Consider the following 25816-nt stretch of genomic DNA (forward strand, 5'->3'; position numbering starts at 1 on the left):
TTGCTCTTAACCTCAGTTTTATTCATCAATAAATCCAACTAGCTCTGCCCTCAAAACATACCTCAAATCTGACTTAATACCCTCCACTGCTACCAACCCAGTCCAAGCCCATGTGATCTCTCGCCCAGATTATTACCTCCTGTTTCCCTGCTTCCACCCTGGTTCCCCTAGCCCGTGGTTCTCACCTAGGAACTTGTTAGAAATGCAAATTCTCCTCCAAACCCAGAACCAAAACCTGTGGTATTAAGTCTTCCATATCTGAGGCCACTCCCTTCCCCTCATGTCTCCAATCATATTCCCTACAGCACTGTCTCCCTTGCTCACCTTGCCCAGGTACACAGAACTCCCTGTGTTCCATAAACACTCAGAAAGCTCCCATCACTGGGCCATTTCATTGGTTGTCCCTCTTCCTGGAAAGTTATTCACCCTCGCAGGTCACCTTCATGTCTCTATTTAAATGTCACTCTCAATAAATCCTTCTCAGACCACCTACATAAAATAACACCTTCTTCCTGAACTAGGCTCCTTACTCTGCTTAATTTTTTTGCCAGAGCACCGTTACTACCTAACCAAGCTAAATGTATAGGTTCTGTTTATTGTTGTCTCCCTACATTCTCCTATGTAAACCTCAAATGGACATGTTTTATTTACTGCTATACTCTGAGCAACTAGAAAAGAACCCTATACTTAACAGATGTCCAATAAATGTTAACTTTCTAAGGCAATGGCTGCCTGTAGTTGATTAAAGGAATAATACAAATGTACAGTCAAGGAAGAACATTTAATATTACTTAAGTAACGAACAAGATTTCAGAGCAGGAAAAAAACACATTAAAACAAAACAAAACAATGAAACACACACAACAACCCAAACCCAGAGCTGTAAGGCAAACGAGAGGGACAGAGTGCAGCAGTTGACACTAAAATTAATCACTTCAAATTAATCACTGGTGAACAAGGCTTAGGAAGACTTCAGATCCGAGACCAGAAAGAATGGCAGGTAGGCTTTACATAAAGCATGACGACAGATAAAATACAAGAAGAGAAGAGAGTACCATGTGCAATACCAGAGAAGTGCAGGTTTGCTAAGGACACTTTTCCCAAGGTGTGTTCGGTGAGAATGGATTAGACAACTTTAAACAGATTTCTTTACTGCAGGGCTTCCTGGTGATGTTAACATGTTTAGTGTTAATCTCTAAGAGAGGAAGTAGAGTATGCAGCATTTCCCTGCCTTAACCACACAATCTTGTGTTTTGTACAAGCATAGACATGCAGCCACCCTTAACTTGTATTACTGTTAGTGACATTTTCATCCGTCTTATTTTGTTGTAATTTGCCTACTGAATTAACATAGTAATAATGTCTCCCCAAACAAGACTCCTTTCATTCGTGTATTTAAGCAGAGTCTGCCGCTCCAATTCTGAACACACAGAGGCCAACTGCCATTTATCTGACTGTTCAATATTCTCTACACTTTGTTTACAGTACCACAAATCTTCCACTTGGGAAATAAGATTCTGAAATGTTATCTTCACGATTCCATTATTTATTCAATTTGCAATTAATAACCCAATATGAGAACAATGTAAGCCTAAAATATTTTAAGTGTTCTTAATGCTTTTGAGACTTTTTAAGTATTTTGAACTCCTAAAAAGGTATTTAGATCTAAAACATATTAGAACCAAACAACAACAAGATAGTACCATCGCAGCAGCTGTAAGGTACTCAAGAGATCACCCAGTCCAGTGTGCTGAACAGGCCTCACCAGCACTTTTACAGCAAAGATATCATGATGTCTTTACTCAAAGTCAAATAACAGTTAGGTACCAAAAGCAGCAAGCAGAGCCCAGGTCACCTGACATCCAGTTGGTTATCTTTTTAATACACAATACAGTGTATACTCATTTTAATTGGGGAAACTTAAAAACTCATAAAGAATGATTTAAGTGTGATAAAATCTGGGGTAAATCAACTTCAGTAGTCTTGAAGACATCTTTTTCTATCTACAAAAGAGGCAAGACAAACCAAGTGTAAAAGCTAGAGATTTATTGTTATTTTGTGATTAATAAATTGTCAAATTGGTTATGACACTACCCCACACTGTATACCACCATTCGCCAGTACAAAAGTTTCTTGACCACACTGAGGCATAAGGCAGAGAGAGCAAAGACACATGAATATCATCCTTAACAACGTCCTCTAGTCCTGCCTCTCCCTTGATCGTCATTCATGTTTTCCTTCTGGGGAAAGTGTCAGAACTGTGCACGGGCTGGTGGGCAACCTGGCCTCTTGACCTTTTTTAATAGCAAGCAACTTACAGAAGTAATGGAATTCAACTTGTATTTCCCTTGATTTTATTGGTCTGAACTCATTTTAGGTTACTTTAACATTTTAATTTCCTGTAACTGTACATGAGAGAATATAACGACCTAAGAGAATACTGAACCAGAGTCAGCCAAATATATTACTGACCCCAAAGTTATGTTTTAATTGGTCCTAAAGGAATGTACCACACCCCAACAGTTTGAGAGTTAGGCAAACAGAACTTCTTTGGGGAGGGAAGAAAAAGGCCGTAGAACAACAGCCCAATGAATTCAACATTGTTAAAACGGCTCTTTGTTTTTCACCCCTGAATGATACCTCTTTACTACACTATATGCACAGAAATCCTAACAGAATCTTGGTTGCCAGTACTATTTAGGCTGGCCCAATCCAGGAGAGACCCCCACCCCCCGCCCCCAGCTCCCCTTCTCTGAGGCTCTGAAAAGCACAATATTTAACTATTTCTTAATAGAACTACCAAAACACTTCAGAAACAAGTGGCTCACAAATCATTTTAAATTTATGTATTGCCTGTGCATGAGAAAACTGATAAACCCAAAAGATAGTTCTATTTTTATATGGCAATTAAAAATAACTGAAACATCAAGACACTTTCAGTGAAAGCAACATTTCAATTACAAATCGTAATGCCTGTTAAACTACCTATGGGAGAAGCTGAAGAGTCCTAGGCAGATGCACTTTTGGGCTGTACTACAGTGCCCCTTCAGTCTGCGCAAAGATGAAGGTAATTTACAGTCAATCTGTGAATGTTGACACAATGTTACATTATGTTGTCTGTACAATTAAATGTCCTTAGAGAGATAACCAGAATCAGCTTTTCTACTATATTTCCAACAAACCTAACCGGCACTTTTGCTGAGAGATGTTTATCAAAGATGCTGTAAGATTCTACACAATTAGGAAATACTCAGCTTTAAAGTATTTCCTTATCTCCACTTTTTTGGTTACAAGTGCTTTGCTCAGATAATCTATTGCAGTATGTTTCTAGAAATGCAATCCCAAATGTGCATACTATATTGTATACAAATAAAGCAAAAACTCTCAGTAGTATAAATCTTACAGCATTTTGTTTGCAAAACTACATGCCAAAGTCACAATAAGCAATATTGTACCACAAATTATAGAGCGCAAATGATTTGCTTCTTTTTAATGCTTTTATTCTACATAAATTACTACCATAGGCTAATGTTTAAAAGCAAATAAACTGGACAGATGCAGGACAAAAATCTGTTCACCCAACTATAAAAGGTGATGTTTTTTTTTTTAAAATTACAATAAATGCAGAGTGTTTGATGCATGCAGTAGCCTTAAATGAAAAAGCATTGATTCCCACCGTTAAAAAAAAAAAAAAAAAATACAGAGAAACCCACACATCTTACTGCACTCCACCTTAAAATGCATCATATTGGGTTTGTTTATAGCACAGAATTCCAAGAGTCAAAATGAAATAAAGCGGGTATTTTAAAGATTTAAGAGCCGTTATCAAAAATAAATTACATTTTCTCAAGATACAGAAATGCTGCTATGATGGCTGGGAGCCCAGTAACCTTTCAATAGCGGCATTGATATCACCTCCTGTTGCTATTAGCGCTTGCAAGTTTGCTTCACGGTTCAAAAATCCCATTGCACTGAGCTGTTCCAGTTGTTGCTGAAATCGGACTTCTGGATTCTGTAGCTGTTAAAGGGAAATAAAAAAGAAAAAAAAAAAAAAACTAACCAAAACTCTAAGGAAAATCAGTTCGTGTCACACCTAAATAAATTCTAAAGTTCTAACTGCTTTCTTACAACATATGCTGCTCTACTAGGCTATAAAAGCACTGGCTCTCTTGAAACATGGTCAACATATTTAAAAGTCCATTAGCACTTAATTTTGTTACTTTAAATAGTCTTATTTATACTTAAATGATCCTGTCAGATAAAGCACAAAACTCTGCTTTAAAAAAAAAAAAAAAAAAAAAAAATCGCTTAATAAACATCACCCATTAGATATATTTAAGAAGCTGATAAATATGCAGGAAACTAAGTATACATACAAATTAGTTCAGAATTAATGATTTTATTTTGTACTTATTGCCAGTGTCCTCACATACACAATTCTAAAGTTCGAATGTGGCTTAGAATGGGCACCGGATGCCTGCACTGGCCAGTCACGTGTCCAGGACAGCTCGAGGTCCAGGCCCACAGAATACACAAACAGCTGCACCAAATCTTTTTCCAGAAATGAAGACAAAAATACACAAATGATCAATCAATCCTGGCTGATGTGATAATTAATGGGGAGGCCTGTAGACTGTTCAACTTCTATAACAATTCTGTCCAATACCTAAAATCTTTTCTTCTTAATAATTCCATCAATATTACACTGAGCCAGAGGCCATATATTGGGAATACAAATACTTCTATAAGACAAAACCCTGTCCTGTTTCTTTAAAAGGCTTAAAATCAGAAAGCATGCTGTATTACTGCCATGCGGAATTATGGGGGCAATCTACTGTAGCGGTTTGAAATGGCTACCATCTTTGTACAATGGCAGATTCTTAGTAAAGCTAATAAATGTTTCTAGATGTAAGACATTATTAGAAGTCTACATTTTTAAGCTGTATTTGTGAGGTTTACATATGTTACACAAGTTTCCAGAGGAGATGGTAGTGGGTAAGGTGAGGTGGGATTTTTTTCTTTAAGTCAAAACACAAGGACTAGACAGAACTGTAGTTACCGTAGGTTTAGGAGGTATTTGGGATAATCAAGTGTATGTTCCTCCTTGACAAACTTTTATAAAATACAACAAATTTCAAGTGATTTCCAAAGAGGGACTCTAAAAAACGCATTTTTAAAGGCAACTTCCAAATAAGGCAAAGTTGCAGCATTTCTTCCCTACAACTTTAACGTTTCATTCAGTGTCTAATAGTACACCCAAGTCATTCATTTTCGTAATGCCTGTTTTATAAGAGTGTGCTTTTTATGACATTCTAAACCCCGGAGGACTGTCTCTTTCTGTTTTTGGTTGTTTGTAGAAATTTCTAAGTTTCCAACAAGGAATATAAAATGTGAGCAGAAAAGAATCTTTACCTGAGGATTTACTCCAGCGAGAGCCTGCAGCATTTGTTGGATGAACTGCTGGTGTCCAGGTTCAGTGGCTCCTGTCGTGGGACTTGGGTTGTCACCAGGCGCAGAGTTAGACCCGCTGCTTCCTGAAGAGCCTCCAGTGCCTCCTAATGCCCCCAGGCCAGGAGTAAACCTAGGAAAGCACAAATTGGTCATAAACCCTAAGCTCCTGCAACAGGAGGCCAGACCAGGCCAGCTGATGGTAAGCTGTTATCTTCTTAAAATGAGCATTTTCAACTTTGAAAATTAGGTCTTGAAAACAATCCCAACAAAAATAGGCACAACGATACCGAAGTATGAAATGCTCAGAGAGAAGAAATAACCACTATGCACTTTCAAAATCGCCCCCAAATAAGCATACCCTGGGATGAGGCCGGGGGCTTCTGTTGCTAATGTCTGTAAACCCTGTTGAATCTGTAACAAGGCCTGCATCGCTCTAGGATTTGACATTGCTGATAATGTATCTGGATTCTGCATCTAAGGAAGAAAGAAAACAGGTGGTTAACAAGGGAATTAAAATCAATGAAAGTAAAATTTAAATGTTTCTTTGCTGTGTTTCTGGAGAAAATTTACAACCTTACTCCCAGACACTGGTAATCCAGAATTTCTTTCCCCAAATAAACACAAGCACCTCCTCCTTGACAACAAACCTAGTATGCAAATCATTAACTGACCTCCTCCCAAGTCCAGCATGAAAGCCATTTTTCATAATGAAAGACAATCAGGAGCTACGCTCCCAAAGCCACAACTGTTCCCCTTCTCCAACAGAAGATAGAAGTATTATTTCTAAGAGACAACCTCCAACTGCACAAGTTTATTTAACATGGTAATATGGTGAAAGCCACCTATTCCTCCTGACCAAGCGTTACCTGTTGCCAATGTAACAATTTTACCAGTAAGATACACTCTAAAACCATAGTTCCAAATTTGAAGTTAATACGTGTGTCCTGAGTTCAGCTTCACTACTTCCAAATATACACCACCTGACTGACCAAAAAAGATAGGCTAACATTAACATCATTACAATAGATCAAAGACAATAACTAACCTTGGATAATGGCTTACAGGCCTGAGATCATTTGTATGTTTAAAAGCCCTAGAACTACCAGTTTCAAAACACCAAGACTGACTTCTCTTTTGTCTTTTTAAATAATAAAATACCATTCCAATCTCAAGTATTTTTTTATAATAAAACCTTCCTTATAGAACAACTCTGCCAATTTTAATCTTGCTAATTCCGAGTCTGAGGAAATGAGATCTACCCCTCGAAAAGAGACATTCCATTAATTTGAGGAATTAAAACATTACAAAGAAACCAAAGCTGTAAAATAGGATAGGGTAGTGCTCCTTCCCATTACTCGAGATTAGTTAAACCATAAAGCATAACATGACACAATGAAGCACTTCAAAGTTAGTAAAGTGAAAGGAAATGGTTTATGGCATTAACGAAGCATTCAAAATCCTAAATCCTCAAAAGCAAAAACAAAATGGTCCTTTCCTCAGAATTTATGTTTAAGAAATATAAGCAAAAGGTCAGCAGTGAAATGGGGCTCAGTTAAGATCAAGCTGAATTCTCTGTGAATTGACAGCATTATCAAACTAACTTCTATGTTTTGCTATCAGCCAGAGAAGAGCAAGGAAAATGTTTATCATCAAACTTTTTCAAGCAAATCATTACCGAAGATAGCTAGCATCTTTTCTTACTCACTTGTTGGAGGAAAGTTGGGAGCTGTTGTCTCATTTGTTCTTGAAGCTGAGGATTTCCAGCAAATAGGGGATTATTCAGCATCATCTATGGGGCAAGTGTTCAAACAATTTTAACTGGAAATATCTGAAACAAGTAATGTACCTTGTTTAAAAGTCTATCTTCCCCCAAGTGCCTAATCTGGCACTTACAGGGAGGAAGGTAGAACATGAATAAAAAAGGAGAAGGGAAGATACTGTCCACAAGAGGGATCTCCAGAAAAAAAAAAACAAAAATAAAACAAAAACGAGGCATCTTCTCTCTCAATGAGAATGGTGATTATGATAATGACATGCAATATCCTAAAAAATAAAAACAATCATTTTCTTAGGATTTTCCTTGAGCAAAGGTGAATATTTGCCCTTAAAAGAAAAATGGGGGTAACTGGCATTCAGGAGGATACATTTTCTGCTACACTGACAGAATAAACATAAGCATCAATACATGAAACGATACATGGCTTGCTTAGACACCTCAACACTACAAGTGTTGCACAGAGAACAACCCAGATCTGGAACCACTAAATCTACCTGCCTACTGCAAGACAGCTAATATTAGGTCCAGAAAAATAACACACTGCAGAACAGCAACCAACTTGCCAGAGAAATGGAGCTGCTAGGTGAAAATCAACCCATGACTAGCACCAACAGATCTCTGGGGAAAGTATTAAAATACGTTAAGACCCGAAAGATGTAAATCCATTTGAGAACACCAAGATTAGCCTCTGGATTTCACCTCACTACCACCAGAGATGACAAAAGTGGCATACCTCCTATCATTCAAATAGGTGTTAAGAATTAAAGTCAGGGTCAATATTAACATTAATACCTGAAAATAAGATTACAATACACAGCATAACCAGAAACTAATTCTCATAGCTTTGAAAAAGACAAAAGTTTTATCACTTTCCCCACATGGAATGAAAAATCAACTAACAATGATTTACTGATCGCCTATTTACCAGTCCAAAGTCTGGAGGGTAAAGTAAAGTGATCCTTGCCCTCAAGCAGTTAACCATATTTGAGAGCAATTAACTATATGTACATAGTAGAAGTATAGAGAATTCCACTTTCCCTCCTCTGCCTATTATTACAAAGTGGATTATTTAGTTAATTTCAACAAAATAACTAAAGCAGAAAGAAGCCAGTGTTTTATGGATATACGATATTCATTTCAAAGTGACCAATAAATTCACAATAAATAAAATAATACCTACTTGAGATCAACAAACCTGCTTCTTTATTGGCTCCAGTAAAAAACTTTTTATTACAAACAGATTAATCAAGTTATCACATTTATCTTTCAGGATTCAGGTCATTTAAGAAAGCTTGTCATCTTATAAGGAATCATTCTTTCTCAGAAAATCATATCTCATTTGATTAGGATATTTCTCCTAACTTACCTGACTATACAACAATACAGTTTTTATACTCAGACTTTTTTGAATATCTAAAAATCAAAATCAGAATAAACTGCAAACTTTAAACCTTCTGATAACCAGAGTATGTTGTAAATGTTTCTAAACTGTCTACAGTATCTAATCTTCTTTGTTACCATTTTGCTTTAGAGTTGAAAAAACTATACATGAAAGTGCTCAAATGACTCTATAGTGTTGTTAGGTCAATTAAATGGCTGAGAATGTGCTTATTAAAGTCAAAAAACTTAAACGAGATGCACATTCAATGCTAATTAGTCAAATAGACATTTAAAAACATATAAATATGATCACTCAACATATATATTTTTCTACACTCATTTTATTTATTTTTATTTAAACAGTTTTGTTTTTTTTTTAAATATGTTTAATTACTCACTTTCCCAAAGCCTCTGTGTCTGAAGATATTGAATACAGACAACCACAAGAAAAGTTAACCAAGCAGTAAAAGAAAAGCAATGATTGAGAAATATAATTGTGTCCAAAACTCCACCTGTTTAAAATCCTAGAGACTTGGGACATATATGACAAAAAATCACCACCACCACAATCATCAAGAAGTATCCCACACTTATTTTAAACAAAAGTGCTGTGAACACAGTAAGCGACACCATTTAATACTAATAACTCAGAATACTTTTACATTAATAAGATTATACAAAAACTCACCTAAAAACTTGTTCTCTATTTCCAATTCCACAAACATTAAAGAGGGCAGAAGTTATTGCTGAGGACTGTAACTCAAATCTATCTGCCATTATGTACTTGAATTCCATATAGTTCCAAAATTTAGAAAATGAAAATCATTCCATTTGACATAATGAAGAAAGTGATTACATTTTTAAAACAATTTTTTAGTGTTTATTTTTGAGACAGAGCATGAGTGGGGGAGGGACAGAGAGAGAGAGAGGGAGACACGGAATCTGAAGCAGGCTCCAGGCTGTGAGCAGTCAGCACAGAGCCTGATGTGGGGCATGAACTCACGAACCTGTGAGATCAGGACCTGAGCAAAGTCAGACGCTTAAACCGACTGAGCCACCCAGGCGCCCTGAAACTGACTACCTTTAAAAGCTTTTAGAATTTTGCAAATGGGTATACACTGTAATGGGAAATCTTTAAAATCCCTAATACTCTACACAGTAAATATGAACTATAGATGATCAAGGTTATTTAACAATTCTCCAATGTTTTTCAATTCCAATGGTTCTTAACCTAGGGGCCCATCAGAATCACCCAGGGAACTTTGGGGATAGAGGAAGTGCAATGTAATTACATAAAAGTCTCTCAGAATGGAGCATGGTTTGTTGTTGTTGTTGTTTTTAAGCTCCCAAAGTGATCCTAAATGTTCAGCCAAGGTTGAGTCCACTAATTCCCTTAGTTACGGTCTCTTCAAAATGAGTTAGAAAATTAGTAAATTAATAAAAGACCATTATACTAACTTCGGGGGCAGAAATTTATAGCAGAAAGAATAAGAACACTGTCCCTGCAAATTTCTGCCTGTAAAATAAACAATATCAGGCTATTTTATAACTGCTATTTTGAACCTATTACTCAAAATCTATGTGACCTAATAAATAAAAGTATTCCAAGAAATGTATTAACACTTCTTAATCACTTTCAAGATCTACATTTCACTAAAGAATACATCTTCCAAAGGGTGAGCAATCTAAAACTTTTGTAGTCATCTCCTAAATCAATATAGGTAGATACAAAGTAAACCTATACTTCTTTCTAGCCAATGAATAGCAGAGATGAAGCTGTTTAATTATATATGAAGAATTAACTTACAGCAAAGAAACAAACTGTCCAAAATATTGAGAGATACAGTTTACCTACTTTTCTACAGCTAACACAACATAACACAAATGTATCAAAATCACAATTATTTGATTATGCAATTTCAATTCACAGTGCACAGTCCTCTTGAATACATTTACAAACTCACCTGTGCAGCAAGGTCAGGGTTCTGGCTTAGGGACTGCATCATGCTTCTCATGTAGGGGGCAGACAACATGTTCTGCATAAGTTGTGGGTTTTCAGTTATTTGTTGCAGCAAGCTCTGCATTCCTGGTGTATTGAACATACTAGCTGAAAGTTTGTTTAAAAAAAACAACACATTGTATCAAGGAAAAGACAAACTAAAGTGAAAGTTTTAAAATATATACTGTGCATAATTTTAGGAACTGCAAATGAGCATGCAAATTCCTAATCAACTGAACTAAAAAAGAATTTTAAAACTAAGATCTCCAAAACCACATGCTCAACATATACCAGAAAAGGAGGGCTTATGATTTTTTTTTTTTTTTTTTAATTTTGAGAGAGAGTGTGCCTAAGTGGGGCAGGAGCAGAAAAGAGGGGGATAGAGAGAATCACAAGTAGGCCTCATGCTCAGCAAGGAGCCCGATGTGGGACTCAATCTCACAACTGTGAGATCATGACATGAGCGAAATAAAGAGTCAGAAGCTTAACCGAATGAGCTACCCAGGTGCCTTACAATTTTAAAAATTCTGGTTGTATTTCCAAAAAAATCACATCTAATGGAAAGGCTAGGTTCTAAAATCAATTTAAGAGGCAAAAACTAGATGTGGTCAACATTGCTAATGAAAAATCCCCATAAAGTGAATGAGTCTTGGCCAATGTTTCCAAACTTTCTCTGAAAGTTTCTTTGAACTTTCTTTGAAAACTACTTTGTTAAACATGTATCCAGATTTTCACTTGCTGACTAGATATACTCAAACTCAAATATACAGTAAAACCTTGGATTGCAAGTAGCTTGCTCTAGGAGTATTCCACAAGACGAGCAAACATTTCTAATACGTTTTAACTTGACAGGCGATGTCTTACAATACGAGTAGCACATGATCACAACTGAGCCAATGATATTCATTCTCTCTCTCTCTCTCTCTCTCTCTCTCTCGCTGCAGGATTGTGAGTGATCGTCTCGTCTCCTATGCTTGAATGCTTAGTCTCAGGTCACAGTCAGTGTTTGGGAGAAATGAATGATTTTTCAGAAGGTTGGAAAGTGCCCACAACCGGCACCAGTGTATTTTTGTCACTTCAAAGCACCTACGGATAGTCCTTTGCTTTTCCATACAAGAATAAGCTTAGAAATGCTTTGCTTCATTCTAGGTCAGGCTGCCTGCAGATACAGACGCTTTCCTCTGCTGCCTTATTGCCAGTTATATCAGATACATTATATGACAAGAGTTTATTAATACTATACTGATCTCAACATTGATGCCAAGCGTATACAATGGTTCCCATGCAGAAAAAGGTTGAAAAGAAAGGCGTTAAGGAGGAGATGGTAACAGTGAATGTTAAGAAGGAAATCATAGAGAAGTACAAATGAGGTACGCAAGTGGCTGAAATTGCAAAGTTTTATAAGAAGTCTACGTCTGCATCTTGTCTGCAGAGGAGGAGAAAAAGGTGGAGGAATCCCTCATTTCAAATGAAGACTAGGAAGATATATAAAATGTGGGAATCTGCAACATTTTGTAGAAAAGCACACCCAGGGACGCCTGGGTGGTTCAGTCAGTTAAGCGTTCAACTTCAGCTCAGGTCATGATCTCCCCGTTCATGGGTTCGATCCCTATGTTGGGCTCTGTGCTGACAGCTCTGAGCCTGGAGCCTACTTTGGATTCTGTGTCTCCCTCTCTCTGCCCCTTCCCCTACTCACGCTCTCTCACTCAAAAATAAATAAATAAACATTAAAAAAAGAAAAGCATCACCCAAATAAGGCAATGTCACATTGCCACAAAATCCTGAAAAGGAGGCAAAAGCAAGGATCATTTGATAGCTGCATGAAAAAAAGATTCCACCGAGCCAGGGGACAGTGATTCTGTTAGTGATAGTGAAAGTGGTCCTACACAACATCCCTCCTCTCTCTTGTCTCCCTCACACCAGCCACGGTAAGTACAGGTTAATTTGTTTATTTTTCTCTATATTTTGTATTTTATTATATTACGGCCTTGTAATCATTTATTTATATGAGTATTTTGGGTTGTGGAACGAATCATCTGAGCTTCCATTATTTCTTATGGGTAAATTCACTTTGATACACAAGTGCTTTGGTTACAAGCATGTCTCTAGAATGAATTATGCTCACAAACCAAGGTTTTACTGTATTCTCAAACTTATATGCAAACTTAACTCATTAACTTTTTCATTTCCCTTCTGCCCTCACTCCATCCAGTATAATTTGATCAGGCTTAAAACATTTGACACTGCCTGTTTACCTTTCTAGTTTATTATAATTCTGCTGGGGGTGGGGGTTGGTAATAATTCTTTTTTTCCTATTTTCTCATGTTGTTTCAGTTAGGTAGGTTATTTTCCACATCCCGGAATCTAAGAGTATTCTAACACAGTAAATAGTGAACCCGATGCGGGGCTCAAACTCATGAACCACAAGATCATGACCCGAACCGAAGCTGGACGCTCAACTGACTGAGCCACACAGGTGCCCCAGGTTTTTACACTTTTAAATGGTTAAAGAAACAAAACTATTTTGTGAAATGCGAAAACTATATGTAATTCAAATTTCAGCATCCATCCACATTTTCTTAGAACACAATCACGCTCACTCATTTACAGTCTATGACTGCTTGTGCACTGTAGACACTGAGTTGAGTAGTTGTGACAGGAGCTGTGTGTGGCACACTCCTGCCGCTCCAGACTGCTGCTCAGTGCACCACAGACCACTGTGACTCAGTTATGCCTCACACTACACATATTTCTGTACCATGTTATTATTTTATTTCTATTTTTTACTACCAGTACATACCAGTCACATAACAACTAGAAGAAAAAGGGAGAGCTGGACTACAAACATTGTGCTTTTAAGGCACAATGGAGCATGAATTATTTTATCAAATGAGATGGCAAAATACTGTATTTTTATGCAATGATACTAAAATACAATATACTCTAATGCTGCTAGACTAAGCACTTATCGCAGTATTCCCAACTTGGAGGCAAGCAACAGTCAGAAAAATACAAAATTTAAAATGCAGTCCTCTCATCATAGCCAGATTTCTTTACGAAGTTAAAAAAGTGAAAAATAAGGCTACAACCAAGTTAAGTTTCCAAGTGGCTTGTTAGCCAAACAAGAAAAGCGGTGTATTAGTGGTGAGTAAGTGGCATGCTTAATGAAATCTTGATCGCAGCAGCCAAATAAATGTGTCCAGAAAAAATAAACTTGTTTAAATCTATTAGCCTTTCAAGGAGAACAGTTTCTCAAGAGTTAAGGACATGGGATTAATATGGGCTCAGCATCAATATTCAATTAAAAAACAATACAAATTAGGGGTGCCTGGGTGGCTTGGTCAGTTGAGTGTCCAACTCTCGATTTTGACTAAGGTCGTGATCCCGGGGGTTGTGGGATGGGCCCCAAGTCTGGGTCTGCACTGAGCGTGAAGCCTGCTTGGGATTCCCCCACACACCCCCCGCCCGACCCAGCCCTCTCTCCCAATCTGCACCCTACCCTCTCAAACACATGTGCACTCTCTCTCAAAAAAACAAACATTAAAAAAACAACAGAGTCAAAAAAATACTAATTCAATACAACCTGAAATAGAATCAGCTAAGATGTGTACATCTGATAATAAAAACACATGGAGGACTGAAAGGATTAGACAGATACAAAAAGCTTATAAAAATATAAGTTATTTAGAAACTATGGTTATTCATGGTCTTATTCATCAGCAGGCACTCTGGAAAGTATTTTAAACTATGATGTTATTCAAGCAGTAGGAGTATAAATGGTGAACACCATTTCACTGTTGTGAACTGTGTGCCCTAGTTAATTCCATGAATTTTTATCAGAAATATCCCAACTTGCCCAACCACAGAGCAGCAGTTTGATGGCTTGGCAGAGGTAAGGTTTTCGTTTTTTAAGAGGTAAAATTCTACTGCAATTTTTTTTTTTTTTTTTTTTGGTCAAGGCTAAGATTGAAATTCTGAACCACTTAACCACTATTCCCAAACACTGAATGACTTGGGAGATTACCTTTTGCTAGAGAGTTGGTAATGTTTCCCAATGAATCCAACTCAAAATTACAAGGCAAACAGCATGGAAACATGTGAAACTCATACTGTGGTGAAGTCATTTTGACAATAACAGAAATTGTTGAAATGACAAGCAATGCTTTATACATTCTCTTGCTGTCAGAAATTAAAACAAGATCTCCATTCCCACAAATTTGCAGTAGATATGTTCTTAGTTCATACTACTGTTCCCGCATTTTTTTTTTTTTTTTTTTTTACCTCAGTGCAAGTGCAAGGAAAATTTCCACATTTCAAAATTCATTTAAGTGTTTGATTAAGGTCCTACCACCCAACCTTCAATTGGAAGTGATTAATCTGCAGTGGTATGTTGAAAGGAAAGAAGAATCTAACAGAATCCTATAAATGCTTCCAACTGATGACTAGGCTATTAAAACCATATACTTCTGGAATAAATAAAATCTCATTACATATCACATTATTAATAGATGAATATACGATTTGGCTTTGACAACAGGAAACAATGAACACCAATTAAGCAAAATGTCATCCCTAAAAAAGAATTCCATTCCTATCATTAGTAAATACTTATGAAAAAGTACTACACTCAATTATTATGTTTTTATTATTGTAATGTATTTCCTCTCATATATAATATTCTCAACTTTGTTCTTGGCCCACAAGGCGTAAAGAATTACCTGGCCTTTTGTAGGAAAAATGTGCCGACTCCTGCTCTAAGATTTCCTCACCTTCTAGAATAAGTCCTTGTAGAGTAAGTGTTGAAATCAGAGGACCACCCACTTCTCCCAAAACCATCTTATGAGAATATAAAAACATAAAACCGACTCTGGAAATCTTCAGTAACCCTTCCCACTATAACACACACAAGTGTTATACTAATCATTACATATTTAAAGCTTCCATTTAAAAGCTTGCAACATGAAAAGATAACTCCTAAAAGCTACTTGTCACACACACATACACACACACACACACACACACACACACACGGAAGCACAAAGAACAGTATAAGAAATGCTTTCATTATTCACATAAGTGAGGACAACAAAGAAAAAAAGTGTGAGCTGTTAGGAGCCTACCTCCTACTCCAGGCCCCAAATTTGGTGCAGATGAACTTTGCCCAGCAGTGCCACCGGCAGCACTGCTACCAGTGCCCCCCACAGCGCTGTTGGTGCCACTGGAAGCTGATGAACTCTGGGAAGCCTGTGGAGCCCATGGATTGGGTAATGGATCTCTATTTTCTGTACGAGAAGGCTGACTACCTTCACCTGAGGATGTATTGCTCACTAGGGAAGCAAATGGATTACCACCAAACTGTAACAAAAGACACAAAAATCATGAAGTATAAGGTTTGGTTTTAAATAACAGACATGGAACTCTTTTTTAATGAAAATCATATTCCCCATATAAAAGTACCCTTCAATCACACACATATCCGTGTTAAAACAGGAGCTCCCCTTGTGCCCAAGCCTTCGGGCCACTGTTATCATCACCTGCTCTTGTGCAGCACTCAGCATTGGTTCCTGAATATCCGTGTACATACGCCGTAAAGCATTGTATCCCCCTGGGATGCTTTCTAGGTTGCTCAAGGCTCGGTCCTGGTTTCTCATCATTTCTTGCATCATTGCTGGATTCCTGGCGAGTTCCAATGTCTAAGAAAAAGATATCCGTATAAAAAGGCACCCAAAATACACATCAATTAATTTAGCTGTTAGCGACCACAGCTGATTTTTACAAGTTTTCTAATTCCATGAATTAGCAGTTTTCAATATTTAAATCAGAAAATCAGGGGCGCCTGGGTGGCGCAGTCAGTTAAGCGTCCGACTTCAGCCAGGTCACGATCTCACGGTCCGTGAGTTCGAGCCCCGCGTCAGGCTCTGGGCTGATGGCTCAGAGCCTGGAGCCTGTTTCCGATTCTGTGTCTCCCTCTCTCTCTGCCCCTCCCCCGTTCATGCTCTGTCTCTCTCTGTCCCAAAAATAAATAAACGTTGAAAAAAAAAATTAAAAAAAAAAAAAAAAAAAGAAAATTATTTTAAATAATTCCTGTTGGATTTCACCTCAATGTAACATTCAAATAACATCAAGAAAGAAGCACTTTGTTATTAAGTGTATGCCTATCTCCTGAATCAGATTTTTTTTCTTTCTTAAATCTGCAAAATAATTATTTACAGTGGTCTTTAAAATACAGCAGAAAATGCAAAGTTCAAACAGTCCAAGTTAGTGCATTGTTGAGTTTTCCTGAATATTGGGATTTCTTTTTGCAGCTTAGCCATCTATAAAAGGCAAGCTCCTTAAGCATAGAAAATTAAATAAGAAATAAGTGCATAATTCTTTAGCTAAATGAACTGAAGTTAACTTTCCACATACTTGTCTCATAATATCTGGATTATTCAGCATATGACTAATTTCTGGATTTCTCTGTATCAACTGCTGCATTTGCGGATTGGCCATAATTAACTGCCTCATCAGGTCAGGATTTGACAGCATGCTCTGGACAAAGGGATTCTCCATAATCTGGACCATCATTTCAGGATTGGACATAAGCTGCCGCTGCATCTGGCTTTGTAGTTCAGAGAAGTTAGTAGTATTCAGACCCAAGCTACTCAGACCTGCAAGCCCTCCAAGGCCACCTAAGATAAAAGAAAAAGACACATAAGTGAAACTCAGAAATTTTATCATTAACATGATTGTGCTAAAATATGAAAATGCAAAACTGACTCAGTCCATAACAGAAAACCATTTTAAAGCAAAGAGAATTCCTATTACTTTCATAAATCCGTGTTTGATTTCTGTAATTAAAATTAGCCAGAAATTTATTCACTTTGATATTTAAGTTGAAATGATACAATGAAAATATGAATTTCCTCTGTATGGTATAACACATTTTTGGTCTTTATCCCAGATTCCTGGCACAGAGATCCTAAATGCCTTAGAATTTCCAGAGCGAAGGGAGAGTCTTGTTACATATTATAAGCCCCTTTAGATCACACACCATTTATGCTAAATAACACTTAGGGTGGGCCACTTAGCCTCAGAATGAGTGGTCGCCAGAAAGACCAAGTGGCAAAAGAGTTGATACTTCCAGACCCACCCACCAACCTCCAAGAAGGAGAGGAAAAAGGGACAGATTAAAGGCTGAGTTCTGTAAAACCTCTTTGAGTAATGAGATTCAGAGAACTTCCATGTCGGTGAACACTTCTAGGTGCTATTAGGGTGATATGACCAGACCTCCCCAACTCTCCCACATCCCCATACTTTGCCCTATGCTTCTCTTCCATTGTTTATTTCTGAAGTGTACCCTTTATAATAAACTAGTAAACATAAGTAGTGTCTTCCTGAGTTTTGTGAGCCATTTTAGCAATTATCAAACCTGGAGGGGAACTGTGAGACTCCCCAATTTATAGCCTGCAGGTCAGATCAACAGGTGGTCCAGACCTAGACTGGTATCTGAAGCAGAGGCAGTCTTGGACTAAGTCCTTTAACTCTGTGGGATCTGACACTAGCTCCAGGTAGTTACCATCAGAACTGAGCTACTAGACACCCAGATGGTATTAGAGAATTGGCTGGTGTCAGAGAAACACCCTAGAATATGCCCTATTAAAGAAGAGATGAAAAATATATACTGGGTTATACTTCTAAATGACCTCTTTCCAGAAAACTGGTTTAAGTTACAAGTAAACCTATAAACCACCTATAAACTCTGGTTAGAACAGAGCTGTTGCCGATCAAGGAGACACAATGCCGATCAGGACATACAATGGAAACAGATGTCTCTTTAGAGGAATTACGACATGGAGAAACCTAATAGATCCAAGAAGATGACTGAGGGCTTATCATAAAATGCTAACTTTGTAAAATTATATAACCTACCAAATGCATTCATTCAAGGAAGTCAAACAGGGAATAACTGCATGGGGTAGGATAGAAGAAGAGGTATGGAAAGAGATTTAGTGAGGGACAGGTAGTAGTTTGAGAGGCAAAATAAGAGTTTCTGCATTTGTTTTCTTTTGTTTTCTGAGGAAACACAAACAGACTAACGTACTTAGAGAACATCAGGTAATATCGAAGAGGAGGGCTGAACACAAGACGTGGAGTTCAGAAGCGCTGAAGGTCTTGACTTAAGAGTCACCAAGACACAGGAGGATATTGTCACTTGGGTAAAATAAGTAGAGTAAGAGAAGACAAGACAGAACTCTGGAGAACAATAGTGACCAGGAAAAAAAAAAGACCCACAAATGAGACAGAAAAAAAACGTCAGAAAATTAACCAGGGAAAAACAGTATCAGGAGTTAAAGGAAATTTCAAGAAGAGACTGGTAAGCTTTAAAAGATTAAATTAAAACAAAACTATATCACTAAATTTGGCAAGCTAAGTAGTCAATGGTGACCTTATCAAAGGAATTTTCAGTGAATTGATGCGGGAAAAAATAGAGCACAGCAAACTTAGTGAAAGGGAAATACAGACAAAACAGAAAATGCCTCTTCCAAAGATGGCTAAGAAGGAAAGCTAAGGAAAGGGCAGTGGTGGCATTCTGTAGCATTTACATCCAGGATAGACCTTGGTGAGAACAGGCACCAAAAACAGGCTAACCTATGATATAGGCTAAATGGAAAAACTGATGAAGAAAAGCAACTGAGATAGGAGGAGTAAGAATGAGACTGGAAATGAAGGAAATGAGGAGATATATGGGAATTAACTAAAAGCTGGTCTGGGCTTCAATTTCTTTGCCTTTAAAATGAGGAAAGAGGAGAGAGATTTACCTCAACAATACCTTTCATGACTCTAAACATGAAATCATTTCATCCTAATCTCTCTAATTTTAGAGAGATTGTTCATGTCAATAATTTTGCCATCTAAAACATACCAAAAGAAGACACATTCAACCTATGATCATTTTTAGAAAACAAGAGCAGCAAAAATGTAAAAGTTAAGAAAAAAAAGAAAGGCAAATGTGAATCCCTGCCATGCCCTAAAATGTTTCCAACATAGTTGGCAAAAAACTGAATTATTAAGAAACTTTTTCTGGATGAAGCAAAGGTATAATCCTTGATAGGTAAAAACTGTATATATTTTTTTAAATGTCATTTCAAAGTACTATTGTATTTATCATACAACTTAAGAACTGAAAGAAGCATCGTGCCATTTATCTATCTAGTTCAACGTCTGTTAGTTTCTAATACTTGTTTTTCCCCAACAAAACCTTCCACAGAACCTCAGTATAAAACTAATGTAAGAAAAGTGGTTTTGGGGGCACCTGGGTGGCTCAGTTGGTTAAGCAACCAACTACTGATTTCAGCTCAGGTCATGATCTCACAGTTTGGGAGACTGAATCCCATGTTGGGCTCTGCACTGATAGCAGCGGGGCCCCTTTGGGATTCTTTTTCTCCTTCTCTCTCTCTGCCCCACCCCCTGCTTGCACATTCTCAATAAGTAAGTTAGTAAGTAAATAAGTAAATAAGTAAGTAAGGGGGCCTGGGTGGCTCAGTCAGTTAAGTGTCTGCCTTGAGCTCAAGTCATGATCTCACAATTCATGGGTTCAAGCCCTGCAGAAAGCTCTCTGATTTCTGAGCAGAACCTGCTTTGGCTCCTCTGTCCCCCCTCACTCTGCTCCTCTTCTGTGAGCGCTCCCTCTCTCTCAAAAATAAAATAAAATAGGGGCGCCTGGGTGGCGCAGTCGGTTAAGCGTCCGACTTCAGCCAGGTCACGATCTCGCGGTCCGGGAGTTCGAGCCCCGCATCAGGCTCTGGGCTGATGGCTCAGAGCCTGGAGCCTGTTTCCGATTCTGTGTCTCCCTCTCTCTCTGCCCCTCCCCTGTTCATGCTCTGTCTCTCTCTGTCCCAAAAATAAATAAACGTTGGAAAAAAAAAAAAAATTAAAAATAAATAAATAAATAAAATAAAAATAAATAAACATTAAAAAGAACAAAAGGGAAAGGGAAAATGGGAGAAGAGAAGAGAAGAGAAGAGAAGAGAAGAGAAGAGAAGAGAAGAGAAAGAAAGAAAGAAAGAAAGAAAGAAAGAAAGAAAGAAAGAAAGAAAGAAAGAAAGAAAGAAAGAAAAAAAAAAACGGTTTTGGCTGATGCAGGAGCTCCTTAGCCAACCCACTTACTTACTCCCAGGCCCCAGTTCTCCTCTGTGTGTTCAAGACACAGATGCAGTCTGAGTCCTTCACTTTACAAATAAGAAAATTATATTCAGGGGGTTAGCTTATGATCAACAATTAGCTAATCTTCCTCAGATTCAACTACGTGGCAGATCAGGTACACATATACTACATCGCTTTCATTGTTTAAAAAAAAAAAGTCACTTATTTACCATTTGTTAAATGCAAACGTAAGCTATCCAAACGTATCTGTATTCCTAACTACTTTTTTAATACCCACAATTAAAGAAGTAAGTTATAGAAGTTATAGTCATTGTTGTGGAAATGATTTAATGTTTCATTCTATTTTATCCAAAATTACCCTTGGTGAAAAGGAGTTTTTTTTCCCTATCCCTATAAAATAACTAAAGACACTTACCTAAACCAAAAGGGTTGCTAGTGGCAGAACCAGATGTGGAGTTAGTCGTAGGAGCTGATGACGTGGTAACATTGCTTCCACTGGTATTTGTTTGTTGAGCTGAATGATCCTGAGGCCTAGGAAAAGTAATCATATCATGGTGTATACAGTGAAGCTAATTATTTTTAAAAGAATCTCTGAAATTCCAGAATTCTCAGAAATAAAAGTGTAAGTTTTCAGACCAATTCAAATTACAAGGTAAATACCCTGAGATAACAGCATTAAGAACTATAATGAAACATAGTAAAACCTAATACAATTTAAACTACCCTTCAACTGCCCCTTCTCCTCCAGTATATGCACCTAAGTATTTCATTACTTTCAATCATGATAATGTAAGATATGGAGATAGGTCACCTCACAGAAGAGAAATCAACGACCAGTCACACCACAAAGCTTGACTACATAAGCACCTTTTAAAGTTTATTTATTAATTTGAGAGAGACAGACAGACAGCCAGCACGGGGAGGGGAGAGGCAGAGGGGGAGGGGCAGAGAAAGACTATCCCAAGCAGGCTCTGCCCTGTCAGCCCGATGAACCTCAAAGTCATGACCTGAGCTGAAGCCAAGAGCCGGATGCTTAACCTACTGAGCCACCCAGACACCCCCATAAGCAACTTTTTATATACCTTCTTCTAAGTTCTTGAGGAGGTGGGGGGAGGGGCAGTTCTACTCAGCCTCTTGAAATTGTTAAAAGAAATAAAGACACCTCACCAACAACAGGCTGAAAAATCAATACCAGTAATAACTTGTATGGATATAATTACTTAATATTATCTTCAGGTAAAAAAATAAAGATACTTTATAGGAAACCTCTTCCATGTGATACCAGTTAAGAGTCCTGAATCTCACTCACTGCTTCTTTCATTGATTCTAAGATGTACATTTTTTTCATTATAACGCTTCTGAAATCAGAATCTGTCCTACAATTGCTGACAACCAGTCATCAATTGCCATGCCTGCACATATGTATTCTGTAGGATTTCAAATGAATGATTATACCAGACATGCTGTATTTAATACCACATAAAGTGTCTTCAGAAAGATTTCACCATTAAATGGTACTGGTGAAGTTACTGTTTACACAGAAAAGGATAGAAACAGGAAAAGAAGGAATGAATTTTTTATCAGTGAAGCAAATATTTGCTATGGGGGGGTGGGGGGTGGAAATCTAGCATAAAAATTTGCAGAATGGGCATCAGTAGTTTGGAAGAAATTCCTGGAGAAAATACTGTAGCCATCTTTTATGAAATGCTGTACCACAAACTCCACACAGTACGGAGTTTCATCACATGTGCAAAAACCTGAATGCTTATGAAGTCAAAATGTGATTCAAAAGAATCACTCAATGTGATAGTGTTAGGAAGAATTTAACCAATTTATCTCACGTATATTTTTTCAGTATGTACGTAGAAGAGTGATATTGATAAACTACCATATCCAAAAGTAAGTCTAAAAGAGCTCCTTCACTAAATATAAAAATTTCAAGTGACAAGAAAACCAACAGATTGATTTTGGCAATATTTTTTCTTATTGATACACAGTAAAAAGGTCTCTTAAAAACTGATGGTGAAATATGGCTACTCATTTGTGGTTTGCCAAGGAGATGAGACACCCCTGAACTTGTCCAAAAATCTCCCTTAAAACAAAAAGCATAGCTAAAAACATAATTTGTCCTATAATTCAAATAATTTAGATATGACTGAATACTGAGGAAGTCCCTAAAATATCAAATGTGTAAGCATCAGCATTATTGAATCACATTCATTTTTTTCTTCTTTAATTTGTTACCAATAGCAGCAAATAAATGAATTTTAAACTATTTTAATAGTAATGGCAGAGAAAGCCATTTAAAGACTGGCTATTTTTTTTTTTTTTTAATTTTTTTTTTTCAACGTTTATTTATTTTTGGGACAGAGAGAGACAGAGCATGAACAGGGGAGGGGCAGAGAGAGAGGGAGACACAGAATCCGAAACAGGCTCCAGGCTCTGAGCCATCAGCCCAGAGCCCGACGCGGGGCTCGAACCCACGGACCGCGAGATAGTGACCTGGCTGAAGTTGGACACTTAACCGACTGCGCCACCCAGGCGCCCCAAAGACTGGCTATTTTTTAAAAAGAAATACAACTGATTCTTGAACAACACGGGTCTGAACTATATAGGTCTTATTATACTTGGGTTTTTTCCAATAAAGGCAATACAGTATTATAAATGTATTTTTTTTCTCTAGCTTATAGTATAGTATGAAAGAAGTACATAACACGTATAACATACAAAACATGTGTTAATCAACTGCTGATGTTACCAGTAAGGCTTCCAGTAAGCTATTAAAGTTTTGGGGGAGCCAAAAAGTATATTCTGATTTTTGACTGCTTAAGAGTTGCTGGCCCTAACACCTGCATTATTCAAGGGTTAACTGTATAAACATTTTTTCACAGTTTAAAGCTCTGTGTCTTCTAAAAACATACCTGTTTTGCGTTTTGATGACAAGGTGAACAGTAAGACCATCATGAATTCCATGCTGACTCAAAGTATCTTGATCTTTTAAAATTTTTCCAGCAAATATCAACACAAGTTGGTCAGTATGTGATTTGAAACGTTTAGAGATTTCTTCCTTGAACTAAGTAAGATAAAAAAACAAAGTGAATATTATTACAGGTGTTTGCATAGCACCACCCAGTCTAGTAACTACTGGTACCTCAAAAAGGCCCCTACTACAGATATGGCAGTAATTCAAATGATACAAAGATACATCTTTTCTCTGTCAGTATCTTGATCCTAGTGGGAAATGAGTATTAACATTTCACTCACCTCTAACACCAAGGTTCTACTGTAAGTACACATATCCTATATTGAACTTTCTGCTAAGTCCTAACAGTTCATTTCTTCCCAATATCCTTGTTCTCTCTGTATCAGTGGTACTAAATGTAGTTCAAGCCACACATAGCTGTTACCCAGTTTACAATAATCTCTGCCTCAAATGTCCATCTCCAGTCCTGCTCCTTTCTAGTTGAATACATATAGAGCCACCGTCATATTCTTGGCATTCCATACTTACTTTCTTCCCCAACTTTTTCATTCAACGTTTATTAACAAGAAGTATTATCCACACACACAAAGTATTATCCATATGGCAAAGATACAGAGCAAAAGACTTTCCCTGAACGAAAACAGTTCCATAGCATTAGTCAAATAAACCACAAAGTACAGAGAGAGAGGAAGCACAAGAGCAGTTAAAAAAGCTTTCCAATGAATAAAGAGATTTGGAAATAGCCAAGAAAACCTGAAGAAAGGATTTCCAGGGACAAGAATAACATGCAAACACAGAAAAAAGATCTTCATACCATAAAAAAACACCCTTATTTACTCTGTTAGATCAGTCTTTTCTCATATTTTTATAAAAATCACCTGTGTGCTTAGGCTTTACTCCATTGTCCAAATCAGGACATCTGAGTAGGCCAAGGAATTTACATGAACAGACTACCTCAGGGAATCACTCCAAATTTGGAAAAGAATTACATTTTAAACCACTCTACCCCAATACCCTACAAAAGTGGGTCTCAACAGATGATGGCACTATCACCAAGGGAAGTTTTAGAAATATAAGGGGTATTTTTGGTTGTCATGAGTGGGACGATGCATTAAATAATTTTTAAATGTTTTATTTATTTTTGAGAGAGAGAGAGCATGAGCAGAGGAGAGGCAGAGAGAGGGGAGACAAGAGAACCCGAAGCTGACTCTGTGCGGACAGCACAGAGCCAGACGTGGGACTCAAACTCATGAGCCATGGTGAGATCATGACCTGAGCCAAAGTCGGCCACTCAACCGACTGAGCCACCCAGGCACCCCCACGTTAGATAATTTCTGAGATTTTATAAGATCTTGCAGAAGGCAGGGAAGGGAAAGCGTACAGGGATATAAATAAAACAAGATAGGCTGTATGTCCATTATTGTTGAAAATGAGAAGTTCGTATCACACTCTACCTTTGTGTATGAATGAAATTTTCCATAATCAAGTTACAACATTCAGTGTAAGCAACTGTTTTTTTTTTTTTTTTAATTCATAAAGATAATGCAAAATTATGCTGCAGTAAATATTTTGGAGCTTTTCCATCTGAACTCTCCTTCATTTGAAAATATATGACCTTTAATCCTTTCATCTACAATAAGCAATTTCCAAATAACTAAAAAATCTTTGTTAAAACACCATATCAATAATTTGGCCAATCAACAATTTAACCATTCTCCTATTACTGACATCTCATTTCTCCCTTTGGTAGCTACTAGAAATAATAACAATACAATGAGCAGAACATGTGGTTTTCTTTTTTTTTTTTTTTTTTTTTTCAACGTTTATTTATTTTTTTGGGACAGAGAGAGACAGAGCATGAACGGGGGAGGGGCAGAGAGAGAGGGAGACACAGAATCCGAAACAGGCTCCAGGCTCTGAGCCATCAGCCCAGAGCCCGACGCGGGGCTCGAACTCACGGACCGCGAGATCGTGACCTGGCTGAAGTCGGTCGCTTAACCGACTGCACCACCCAGGCGCCCCAGAACATGTGGTTTTCTAAGGACTGAATAAAAATGTACATAAAATGCAAGTATCAGGC

The 25816-nt window shown here is 37.5% G+C and overlaps 1 protein-coding gene across 2 annotated transcripts in view; it reads right to left on the reverse strand.

The window, feature by feature from the left end:
- Window positions 1-2031: 2031 nt before the first annotated feature.
- The window catches only part of UBQLN1 (ubiquilin 1), a 46806-nt gene continuing 23021 nt past the window's right edge, over window positions 2032-25816 (reverse strand). Inside the window, exons 2-11 of one of the 2 annotated variants that reach the window (XM_045469401.1) lie at window positions 23675-23826; window positions 21169-21284; window positions 17016-17278; window positions 16142-16300; window positions 15728-15962; window positions 10573-10715; window positions 7157-7240; window positions 5810-5925; window positions 5413-5581; window positions 2032-4018 (exon numbers count right to left, since the gene is read on the reverse strand). In XM_045469401.1, coding sequence (XP_045325357.1) covers window positions 3866-4018; window positions 5413-5581; window positions 5810-5925; window positions 7157-7240; window positions 10573-10715; window positions 15728-15962; window positions 16142-16300; window positions 17016-17278; window positions 21169-21284; window positions 23675-23826 — 1590 coding nt within the window. In that variant the 3' untranslated portion in view covers window positions 2032-3865. The remainder of the gene's footprint in view (window positions 4019-5412; window positions 5582-5809; window positions 5926-7156; window positions 7241-10572; window positions 10716-15727; window positions 15963-16141; window positions 16301-17015; window positions 17279-21168; window positions 21285-23674; window positions 23827-25816) is intronic. The other variant, XM_045469402.1, reaches the window with a different exon arrangement.

Source organism: Leopardus geoffroyi, chromosome D4 (assembly GCF_018350155.1).
Source record: "Leopardus geoffroyi isolate Oge1 chromosome D4, O.geoffroyi_Oge1_pat1.0, whole genome shotgun sequence".
Taxonomy (NCBI): Eukaryota; Metazoa; Chordata; class Mammalia; order Carnivora; family Felidae; genus Leopardus; species Leopardus geoffroyi.